The sequence below is a fragment of the Oryctolagus cuniculus genome, chromosome 7 (assembly GCF_051225735.1).
Source record: "Oryctolagus cuniculus isolate XC-2025 breed Fujian yellow rabbit chromosome 7, ASM5122573v1, whole genome shotgun sequence".
Taxonomy (NCBI): domain Eukaryota; kingdom Metazoa; phylum Chordata; class Mammalia; order Lagomorpha; family Leporidae; genus Oryctolagus; species Oryctolagus cuniculus.
In genome coordinates this window covers 102,677,891-102,690,423 of record NC_142873.1, presented here as the reverse complement: position 1 = coordinate 102,690,423, position 12,533 = coordinate 102,677,891, and the positions used below count along the sequence as shown (strand labels likewise).

The 12,533-nt window shown below is 40.8% G+C and overlaps 1 protein-coding gene across 7 annotated transcripts in view; it reads right to left on the bottom strand.

Moving 5' to 3' along the window:
• The window catches only part of ANKRD13C (ankyrin repeat domain 13C), a 132,245-nt gene that overhangs the window by 44,902 nt on the left and 74,810 nt on the right, over positions 1–12,533 (bottom strand). For 3 of the 7 annotated variants that reach the window (XM_002715925.6, XM_008265068.5, XM_070078280.2), the window contains 2 exons: positions 6,221–6,352; positions 2,457–2,618 (listed from right to left, as the gene is read on the bottom strand). In XM_002715925.6, coding sequence (XP_002715971.2) covers positions 2,457–2,618; positions 6,221–6,352 — 294 coding nt within the window. Of the gene's footprint in view, positions 1–2,456; positions 2,619–3,541; positions 3,662–6,220; positions 6,353–12,533 lie in introns of all 7 variants that reach the window. The other 4 variants (XR_016237282.1, XR_016237283.1, XM_070078281.2 and 1 more) reach the window with 2 other exon arrangements.

Genomic DNA, 12,533 nt, shown 5'->3' with positions numbered 1-12,533 from the left:
CCGCGGTCTCCACGCCTTCGCGTCTGCACCACGGCCTCGCGCCAGCCCCGCTCCCTATCTATTCACGCCCCGTGCTCTCTCTGCACGCGGCGGCTTCCGCGAGTAACACAGCGTAGCTTACGTGTCCGCCACTAGCATTCAATCTAAGATCCCCGGGCTAGCCTGGCGAATTCAACCCAGCATACGTCTCCGCCCCACGGTTTGGCTTCCCGTCCTTTGCTCCCCGGGCTAATCAGACGGATCCCAATCTGGCTTACGTTTCAGCTTCTGGTTTCAACTTTTCGCCCCCTATTCCCGGGCTAACTTGAGAACCCCAAAGTGGCTTTCGTGTCCGCCTTGGCCTGCCCCCCACGGCTTCAATTTCCCTAACATTTTTCTCTACCCGGTATGTTTCCCCAAACTTTCCTCCAACGATATTCCTCCCTCATTTCTCCTGGCCTCTCCCCACAGTCCGCGTCCGAGTCTGTTTGTTCTAGCTTTCACTTTCGCTTTCGACCTTAGAGATTTCTCCCAGCTTCCCCCCGTAGTCCGTATCTGAGTCTATGCCTAGGCTTTCAATAGCTTCTTCCGGCACCCTTTTCGTCCGGCTTTTCCCTAGGCTGTTTGCTAGTCTCTCTCTCCGGTATTTTCCCAGTTCTTCCCGTTTCTTCCCTCCTAAGTTTGCTATCCGTTCTAGGTTTCCTATCCGTCCTAGGTTTCCTATCCGAGTCATTTCTTCCCTCCTAAGTTTCCTTATCCGAGTCACGGCACCATTATGTCGCTCCCCCTCTTCGTGGAGGAACGACACAGGACCCTGCGCTGTTCTTTCGTCTGCTTGGCCCTCCCCGGGTTTGCTGCTGGTTCTTCCCGGGTTGGCTACTATCCCTTCCACCTCCGTGGAAGGGCAGTTCCCCCTGGCCACATTCCCCACTTCCGCAGGGGAGCGGCACACCGCCGGCCGGCTCTTCTCGGGGGCTGCACGGGTGTTCCTTCAGCTAGATGTTCCCCATAGATGTTCCTGGTGCATGCCGTCTCTCTCCTCCTTTATAGTCCTCCTCCGCCAATCCTAACTCAGCTGCCCACACGCCGAGTACGCTGCTCTCCTCCAATCAATAGCAAGTCCTACAGTTTATTAGTTGAACTGGAGGCAGCTGTGCGGAAGCTGTTTACTTCTCTCCCAGCGCCATATTGTGGGAGAGCAGATGCATAGAATAAGTCTTAATTCCAGTAACTCAGTCTAGTCCGGTTTGCTTCCCACACCCTCTATCAATTTATCTCCATTGCTATTTCCTGAGCACATCATGGCCTCCATCTCCCACCGAGTAAAAGATCAGTAAATATAAGGAAGTTTCTGGAAAATGAAGTCTAGTAAGGTTCTATCCCATGGCTAGAAGAAAAACAGAGAATATAAATAGAATCTGGCAGGAAAGGGGTGGTACCACACTAAACGGGCATGATCACAAGTTTAACTTAACTAAATTATGACTGACTCATTTAATACATAAACTGTCTGAAACCTTCCAGCACACATAGTTTTACCATGAATTAGTTGGAATCTGACATATTAGTCTAGAAAGTTTGTTCATCTCTAAAACTTATAGTCTGGCACAATATAATGATTAAACTAAAAGGAGGTTATCCTTTTAGTACCCTTTAATCTTTTTCTGACCTAGACTCACAGTTTAACCTACAATCTGCCACTCCATTTATCCATATTTATAGAATACACACACCCTTGTTACATGAAGTAGTAATGCCTTTATTATGTGTAATGTGCTGTTTTCTTCTCTATCATTTTTATTTTGCTATAAATTAAAAAGAAAAAGACAGCCTCAGCCCACTACACTGATTTCACATTCTACTAAGGAGTGCTATCCAAATGTAAATGGAGTAAAATGTTAACATTTGAGGGATCTTGATGAAGGGTATCTAGGAATTCTCTGTACTATTGTAGCACTTTTTTATAAATCTAAAATTACCAGAATAAAAACATAAATTTAAGAATCCATCCGATTCATCCTATTAGCAAATTAGATAGTAGGAGCAGTTTCCGGGTCTCACGTATCTTTATTTTCCTAATTTTCTCTCCCCTTTCCTTACTATCACACAATTTTTGCCTAACATACTAGCAATACACACATGATGAATAAAAAACTGGAGTACAGGCTAGAGATGACTTCATAAAGTAAGTGGATCATTAGCTGGATCCCTCACAGCAGCAGATCACGGTTGGTGCAGCAGGAAGAATACACGGCACAGGGAGATGGATTAAAATTAACATTGGATTTCATGCATATAAAATGACTTTAATCCATTTATTAATGAAGTCTTCAAAACCAAGTGGAGAGTCACAAAAATGAAAGGCAATACATGGTAAATAAAACCTGTGAGTACATTTATATAAACTTACTGAATGTCAGGAATAACGTCCATTCCTTCTTCCCTGAAAAAACTGTTAGGAGAAGTAAAAACTATACCTCAAAATTCTGTTCCATTATGTTTCCACCTTTACTCAAACTCTCCATGATGGCCTTATTTCGAAGAATATCCTCTTCACTGAGATGTTCTCTTCTTTTCCTTGATTCTAAAACAAGTCCATTCACCAGGTAAAAGTCTGCCAAAAATTTTCCCACTCTTTCCTAAAACAAAATCAAATTTTTCAAAATAATAAAATTTAAAGTAAATTTGCCTTAGATTAAAAAAAATGTTTCAAGTTAATATATTTCAATAAACATGAAGGTGATAAATATGCAAATTAACAAACTATCTTATATATTCTGTTAAGGTAAAACTTCATAAAATTATGCATTTTGAATTACTAAAGGAAAATGTACAACACACGAAAACGTATGGCAGTCAAGTCCAAATAAAAATGCCATGAAATATTCCTTTAGATCTACTCCCAAGTAGCACAAAGCTATCTGAAAATTTTATTAAACCAACAGATAAATATCATGAGTAACAAGGAGGGGTCAGGGATAACACTGTTCCCATTTTATAGATAGAAAAAAGTGGAATAAAAGGAAATACATAGTCTAAGACACGAAGAATCTCTAGTACAACTACAATTAATGACCTGTTATAATCCTCTATTCTCTAACAGGACCAAATTCCAAGTTACAGCTGATTGCTGCTTTCAGTGAAGCAGAAAGAATAACAGAGTAGCCTTGCTCACCAATACAATTAAGTGTTAAATCATGGGTTGGAGATGGGAAACCCTAGTGGCATAAGGACAGCAGAAAAACAGTTACTCCTTTCAATGAAGTTACATTAACCTTCACTTTTGTCAGACCAATAGGTGGTCATAGCTGAAAATACTTTGCTTCAATAAATAAATAAAACCTAAATTATTAAAAACAAGCTTCCCATTTCTACCTGCATGCAAATCACTGGTCGACCTTACTACTGTTTTCTAGCATTCCAAAAGTACGTGTTCAGGTTATTGCCAGGTCTACCTTATTTCAGGCAGCCTCCTTTCCAATCACCAGAAAGTGAAACATTCTATACTGGTGGTTTCTACCTACAAAATGGGAACCATAAGCATTACTGACTCCCTCCTTACCTGTCAAAGATTTAAGAAGATCACCTAGACGCTGTTCAAGAGCTTTGAGCTGCTTAGCAGTAGCACTAGATGAATAAGCAGTTTCAATTTTTATCTTCTCTTGAAGTGATCCGTCTAATGCTGTCCAGAAGAATAGAGTACAAACAATTAAGACTTCAAAGTCAACAAATGGGTTACGAGGTAGGATCTCACAACCTGGAATCCTATAATGCCATTTGTTGCCAATACACTTACAGAAAAAAACTGATCAGTCTAGATCTTTTTTTTTTTTTTGACAGGCAGAGTGGACAGTGAGAGAGAGAGAGAGAGACAGAGAGAAAGGTCTTCCTTTTCTGTTGGTTCACCCTCCAATAGCCGCTGTGGCTGGCACACTGCGGCCGGCGCACGGCACTGATCCGAAGCCAGGAGCCAAGTGCTTCTCCTGGTCTCCCATGCGGGTGCAGGGCCCAAGGACTTGGGTCATCCTCCACTGCACTCCTGGGCCACAGCAGAGAGCTGGCCTGGAAGAGGGGCAACCGGGACAGAATCCGGTGTCCTGACTGGGACTAGAACCCGGTGTACTGGTGCCGCAGGTGAAGGATTAGCCTGTTGAGCCGCAGCGCTGGCCTCAGTCTAGATCTTATAGTCACAGATTATCTGTGGCTGAGAAATATTCATATGGTAATTATCAGCTTTTGAAATTACAATCAGAAAGCATTTATTAAATGTAAATTATTTATTATCACATTTTAAAGGCTAAAAAATATAAATTATCATAGCAATTAAAAAATTTAAGTTTACTCCCCATAATTCAACCATTCCATCTTTTGCTACTTATAATAGACAATGCAAAAAGATGTAAAAGGATGGTAAATACAATAACATTTATAATTCCACAAAAATGGATACAAATGTGTCCATTCATCTAAATATCCAAAAATAAGAATGGGTTATTAAGTTTCAGTATATTCATAGTATGTTATACTATGCAGTTGCTAAGAAGAATGAAGAAGCACTGTAAATACTGGTAAGAAAAGGTTTCTAAGACACACTAAAGACTGAAAAACCCAACTTACAAAATAATAGATAAAATATGACACTCTATATAAAGCAAACATCAGTAACAAAAAGCTATTTATTACTATGGGCGTATGTATTTATGTTATGACAGTTAAAAAAGGTCTGAAGGACATACAATATGTCTGAAGGACACAGTTAAGCAGACAGGGCTCTGGTATTGTGGGTAGTGGTCAAGTGGGACTTTTAGCTTTATGTATAAAGTTGTATGATGCTTACTTATATGTAAGCTTGGGTAGGCTGTGGTAACAGATAGTTGGTCACGATGTTGCTGTGCAGGTATTTTTCTAATGAGATTAATGATCATCAGTAGACTGAATAAAGCATGTACTACCCACCATAACATAGGTGGACCTCATCCAATCAGTCAAAGACCTTTGGAACAAAGACTAATATTTTCAGAAGAAATTGCAATTTATGCATCTACCATGCAACATAGAAACCCTGCCTCAGTTTCTGGCCTGCATACTTCTGACTCAAGACTACAATATCAGCTCTTCAGTTAATTTGAATCCTGCTGCACTGATCTACAGATATCAGACTTGCCAGTTCCTACAATCTTATGAGCCAGTTCTTTAAAAGAAATCCATTTCTCCCTCCCTATCTTCTTTCTCCTTCTCCTTCACCCTTGCCTTCTCCCTCGATGCAGTAAATCTTTTTTTTTTCTTTAAGATTTAATTATTTACTTGAGAGGCACAGTTACAGACAGAGAGAGGAAGAGAAAGAGAGAAAGGTCTTCCATCTGCTGGTTCACTTCCTAAATGGCCATAATGGCTGGAGCTGGGCCAATCTAAAGCCAGGAGCTTCTTCTGGGTCTCCCATACAGGTGCAAGGGCACAAGGACTTGGGCCATCTTCTACTGTTTTACCAGACCATCAGCAGGGAGCTGGATTTGAAGTGGAACAGCTGGGATTTGAACTGGCACCCATATAGGATGCCAGCACCACAGGAAGATGTTTGACCTACTACGCCACAGCGCTGGCCCAAACACAGTAAATCTTGATGTGGTTACTCATTCTTGAATTTAAGTTTTATAAAAATGTTACTTCATACACCTCTTCAACATTTTCTGACTATATTTAATAGACAACTTCCTGCTGACAGATGCAATGGGAATTATGGAAAGAATTCATACATGGCAGTGTTGTACAAATGTAAGCTTATTTGATTTAAGTAATATTGATAGAATACTGAGAAACAGGTAGAGTATGTAAATTATTAAGAGATGTTAAAGTGGGTAAAAAAAAAAAAAGACCCAGCAAAACAAATTCAACTGTAACACTCTATGTGGCCTTCTAATGGAATGAAGCATTAGAAATAGAATGCAATCCAGTGGAAATATTATTTCCTGAGTAATAATAAGGGAGCTTACAACAGGAATACTTCCCAGCATGGAATTCAAATAAGCTAAACTTTGATCTCTTGGCTCTTCCAAGATATATTTTGACTTTGTAACCAACCATTGTAATTACCTATCTGGGTTCAAGGTAATGAAAATAAACTACTTGAAGACAATTCAGTAAGCTACTTCTTCCTGCATTTCTATCACATTACTTAGTAATATTATCACATTACCTAAGTAATATTAATTTTAAAAGTTTAAATATCTAGATTTACACATACTGTTTTATCTTCCCGAAAAAGCCATCCAGTTTGGGCACGCGTGAAAGAAATTGATTTGGTTGATAAAGTTGCAGAGTAAATATCGCTGCTCATTAAAATGTCAACCTCTTCTTCTGTTTCCATTTCTGATTCCTGGAATAAAGGCCAAAGATAAATATAAAAATCTAAGTTTTTTTTTCAAAAGTTACTAATGTTACATATAAAAATATCAACAATTAAAAATATACATTTCAGAAGACAAAAAGGACAGTTTCTAAATAGTTCTACTTATTCTGAAAAAACAATTAGATGTGTAAGTCTCAACTATCTTATATCTTCTCTAATAAGTTATAATGTCTAATTATCAGTTTTTAGGAGCAAGGCACACAAAGCATAGTACTCTAATACTGTTAGAAATATGTAATGGACATAGAACTAGATTACTCATAAAGTCTAGAACTAAAACAATAAAGTCTATAAAACAAATTTTTTAAATTATTTATGAATTAAGTTAACAGACTGAGAACAAAATGCACATAATGTGCTTTGCTTTTAAATCTTACTTTAGTTTTTTTTTTTAAGATTTTTTTATCTGAAAGGCAGAGTTACAGAGAGGCAGAGGGAGGGAGGGAGCAAAGGAGAGAGAGAGAGAGAGAGAGAATCTTTCATCCACTGGTTCATTCCCCAAAAGGCCACAATGGCTGGAGCTGGGCCCATCCAAAGCCAGGAGCCAGCAGCTTCCTCTGGGTCTCCCATGTGGGTACAGGGGCCCAAGGGCTTGGGCCATCTTCTTCTACTGCTTTCCCAGGCCATAGCAGAGACCTGGATTAGAAGTGGAGCAGACAGGACTCGAACCAGTGTCCATATGGGATGCCGGCACTGAAGGCAGCAGCGTTACCTGCTATGTCACAGCACTGGCCCATAGTTCTTTTTAATCTCAAAACCCATTACTATCATTTGAGCCTTTCATTCTGATACATTCTAAGTGAAAGGAAGGAAGAAAGAGTGAGATGAAGAGAAGAATAGCAGATTGCAAGAGGTATTTTTTATATTCCTTATAGAAAGTAAAAGAACCTACAAATATCAATCCTCAATCTAAACTATATAAACAAACTAAATAAATGGAAACTAAACATAATAAGCAGAGCTTCAAGTTTTATCCTTCACATATTCTTTAGTACTGGTATATAACATTTGATCAATAACCTTTTAAATGAGAAAAAAAGGAAAGATTTGTGCTTGCTTCAGGGACAAAAGGAATGGTGATTGGTATAGGAGAGTAAGTGACCAGATATATAGTTGAGGTTCTAGTCCATAACAGGCCAAGATATTCTAATTACTATACCCATAAGATATTCTAATTACTATGTAGACTCCCTTAACAGAGAAAAAAGGCAAAAACTAGTGAGTTTTCTGGGGAATGAGAACTGTTCTCAGGGTTTACAATGGCTAAAAGTGCTATTCCCCATACCTCTTTATACACAACAGGCCCATTTGCTTTTCTTTACCACTTAACTTTCACTTAGATACTGTCCTCTTCTGAATCACTGCATCTATAGAAAACAATAAAATCTCTAAAAAAAAAAAAGGGCGGGGGGGGACGGTGTTGAAGCACAGCGGGGTTAACGCCCTGGCCTGAAGCACCGGCATCCCATATAAGCACCAATTCAAGACCTGGCTGCTCCACTTCCAATCCAGCTCTCTGCTATGGTCTGAGAAAGCAGTAGAAGATGGCCCAAGTCCTTGGGCCCCTGCACCCGCGTGAGAGACCTGGAAGAAGCGCCATTGCGGCCAACTGGGGAGTGAAACATTGGATGGAAGATCTTTCTCTCTGCCTCTCCTCTCTCTCTCTGTATAACTCTGACTTTCAAGTAAATAAATAAATCTTAAAAAAAAAAAAAAAACAATAGCAATAACTTGGGACAAGGCTGGAATCATTCCTTCCACCTTCACAAATGAGGGATGAAAAATCTTGACATCATTTCGAAGGCTAGAATAGGTGAAAATGTATTCCAGACATAATTTCCTTAAATAAAAATATCTAGTTGGTTTGAAAAGAATTATTAAATACTATACTTCAAATGTATTATGAGTCAAGAAGAATTTTATATATTAGCTTAGTAGCTGAACTCCCTATCTCATGTTGTCTATAAAGAAATTTGCTTTACATTTCTTTCTTTTTTTTTTTTTTTTTTTTTTTTTTGACAGGCAGAGTGGACAGTGAGAGAGAGAGACAGAGAGAAAGGTCTTCCTTTGCCGTTGGTTCACCCTCCAATGGCCGCCGCGCTGCAGCCGGCGCACCGCGCTGATCCAATGGCAGAAGCCAGGAGCCAGGTGCTTTTCCTGGTCTCCCATGGGGTGCAGGGCCCAAGCACCTGGGCCATCCTCCACTGCATTCCCTGGCCACAGCAGAGGGCTGGCCTGGAAGAGGGGCAACCGGGACAGAATCCGGTGCCCTGACCGGGACTAGAACCCGGTGTGCCGGCGCCGCAAGGCGGAGGATTAGCCTAGTGAGCCGCGGTGCCGGCTGGTAGTTCATTCTTCAAATGCCAATAACAACCAGAGCTGAACCAAGCCAGAGCCAAGAGTCTATAATTCAATTCAGGTCTCCCATGTGGGTGACAGGGACACAAGTACTGAACTATCTAGCACTGCTTCCCAAGGCGCACATTAACAGGAAGCTGGATTGGAAACAAAGAGGCCAAGATTTGAAGCAGGAACTCCAATATGGGCTGCAGGTAATCCAAGTGGCATCTTACCTGCTGAAAGAAACACTAGTCCCCATATAGCCAATTGTAAAATAAAAAATAAGGAAAGGCATTTGGTGTAACCGTTAAGATGTCCTTGGGAAGTCTACATTCCCTACTAGAATGTCTGGGTTCAAGTCCCAACTCAGTGTCCAATCTAGCTTCCTGTTAATGCAGGCCGGCGCGCTGCGGCTGGCGCACCGTGCTGATCCAATGGCAAGAGCCAGGTACTTATCCTGGTCTCCCATGGGTGCAGGGCCCAAGTACTTGGGCCATCCTCCACTGCACTCCCTGGCCACAGCAGAGAGCTGGCCTGGAAAAGGGGCAACCGGGACAGAATCCGGCGCCCCGACCGGGACTAGAACCCGGTGTGCCAGTGCCACAAGGCAGAGAATTAGCCTGGTAAGCCGTGGTGCCAGTCTGCTTTATATTTCAAATACTCTATTTTAGTGGCATTAGAAATGCTACTTGGGACACTCACATCCCAGATTGGAGTGCCTGGGTTCAAGCCTCTACTTGCGGCTCAGCTTCCTGCTACGCACACCTTAGGAGGCAGCAGGTGATTGCTTAAGTACTTGAGTCCCTGTCACCCATATGACAGATCCTTGAGTTCTGCACTACTGTCTTGGCCCCAGATGTTGCAGGTATTTGCAGAGAAAACCAGTGGATGGAAGATATTCTCTCTCTCTCTATTATGCTTTTCAAAAAATAAAAGTAAATAAATAAACTTTCTAAACAACAGCATAGTAATTACATATAATCTACACACATATACTTTATATAATCTACATCCATATACTTTAATCTCTAGATTATAGTATCCAATACAATAGGTAAATGTTATGTACACAGTTGTTACACTGTACTGTTTACCAAAAATCACAAGAAAAAAATTGGTACATGTTCAGTGGAGACAAAATTTTGGGGGGAATACTTTCAATATTCAACTGGCCCAATATAAGAATGAGAAACCACAGACACATAAGGCTGACATATTCTCTACTTTACCATCCTTTTGGTGATCTCATCAATACTGTTAATATCACTAATAGTATCACTAATAGACTATAAGCCTTAATCTCTGGTTTCTCTTTTAGCACTATATTTCCAGTACATCTGATGTTTGGTTGGTTTTCCTGTTGTCATTTAATGCACAAGAGGCTGAACTACTTAATAACATCTGAGAGTCTAGAACAGAGATCAGCAAGCCACAAGCAATAAGTCAAAGCTAGTTCACTGCCTGTTTTTATAAATAAAATGGTATCAGAATATAACCCTGTTCATTTACTTACATATTATCTATGTAAATGCAGTGTTAGGCAGCTGTGATGGAGATTTTATTGACTCACAAACATATCTAAATATCTAAAATATTTACTATCTCTTCCTTATAAAAAGGATTTGTCAATCTATAGTGTAGAATACACTGATGTTGTATTAGTACCAGAGAATGCAGCTAAAAGAACCTCACATCTCTGACACATAGTCCAACAGAAGGAGAAAGCCATAAAAAGAAATACAGCTTTAGAAGATGTATGACTCCAGATTTAGTTGGTGGGCCAAGAAAATAATGGTCGCCTGCTAAGGGAGGAATTAAAAGGAAGTGGGTGCCCTCAGGTGTCAGGGTACAAGAATTCTAAAAGGGCATTCTGGGAAGTAGAAACAACATGAAAAAAGGATATAAATAGCCTGGCACATCTGAAACCTCCAGAGTATGAGTATATCTAAAATAGCAAGGTAAGGAAAAGGCTGGCAAAGTTAGATAGGCTAGGTTATACAAGAACGATGCTGTAGCAAGGAGTTTGGATTTCACTATCTAAGCCAGGGGGAAATTTAAGGTGTCTTTAAATAAAAAAGCTCATAAATTTGTTTTTAAAGTTTAATATATCACCAATATATGGAATATCTTAAAAGCAGACAAGACATGAATCAAGAAGGTCCTTCATGAGATTTTACAAGAATCTAATGGAGAGAATGAATATCTACATTAGAGCAGCAACATGAATAAAAAAGGGAAATTATAGGACAGTGAGAAGGGGCTGGCACAGGGGCACAGTCGTCACCATCTGTGACGGCCAGCATCTGATGTAAGTGTCTGATCAGTCCTGGCTGCGCTACTTCCGATCCAGCTCTCTGCTAATGCACCTAGGAAAATAAGTGCAGATGTCCTAAGTACTTAGGTCTCTGCCACCCATGTGGGAGATCCAGATGAAGCTCCTGGCTTCTGGCTTTAGAATGGCCCAGCCCTCACCATTGTGGCCATTTGAGAACTGAACCAGTGGATTGAACATCTCTCTCTCTCTCTCCCTCTCTCTCTGCAACTTTGTCTTTTAAATAAATAAATCCATTAAAAAATAAGGGAAATATTTAACATTAACTCAAATTATTTTTTGATCAAGTGATTACCGTAAGAATCCATGAGGTTTCTCTATTCTCTTAGAGGTAGGAAACTGACTGTACAGAAGGACTCTAGGATGCACAATTTAATCTTTAGACCTTATAAAAGAGATGGCTAACATTTTTCTGTAATAGCATAGCCAAAATGAAAGCTTAAATTATAATTTCACAGCTGGATTTCCTTCACCATGGGCACAGTAAACAGGCAAAACCTCCCTTTCAGACCAAACAGGGAAAGTTTTAAAGTGAGGACATAGCCTTCCACATGGGCATTGTCTGCCACTATCAGAACATAGCTGTGACTACAGACTTCTAGTTTAAGCCACAAAGATTAGAGATGGGACTTACGCACCCCCTTCATTTGCCTCCTCTGGTCTGCTTTAACAAAACCAGGAGGAAAAGAAAGCTAGGCATCAGAAGCAATGTAAAGATAGGTGGCAGGCCTATTAAGGGCTGCTCTGTACATGATCTGCCCTCAAAAAGACCCAACAGGCCAGTCCACTGCAGTGGCTTTTGATGTGGTAAGCCTGGGCTTCAGCAGAAGTTAGCTTATGAGGAGCCCTGGCAGCTCTGCCAGCCAAGAGTTGGATCACTGAAAATGGAATTGCCCTGGAGTCGAAGGACGCCCAGGTAAGAGCCACAGACCTTGCTGACCCTAAGCTGAAAAACCCTTCACTCAGCCCAGCTTTCAAAGTGACCACCGCTGCTGAGGGGATGGCCAAGTAGGGTCAGTGACATCGCAGGCAGAGCTGTAAATTTCCTGTTAGAGATGCCACCTGCCTTTACCTGGCCAGCTCTCCTCCCAGGCCAGCTAGGTAATGGAAGTCAACAGGGTGCCTTCCCAAGGAAGTTCACACCTCCCTTAAGATACACCCTATGTGAAGAGATAGATAGGTCTTGGCCTCATAACTTACAAGGCCTTAAAACACACGAGATTATTATGAAGCCCCTTCTGTTAGTTTCTATTTGCCTCTCAATCGGAGAACTTATTCGTGGCTTAGACACCACCTTTCTTAGCTCCTCTAATGACTGTCCTTTATGTTAGACCCTGTCTAGCCCACCTGGAGCCTCATTCCTTTGTAATCATACCCTCTACTTTTACAACAATGGCTGCACTCCCAACCTGTGTGTATTGATGATCCTCTCCCCCACTTAATGTTGTATGATTATGCAGAATTTCTCTACAGACA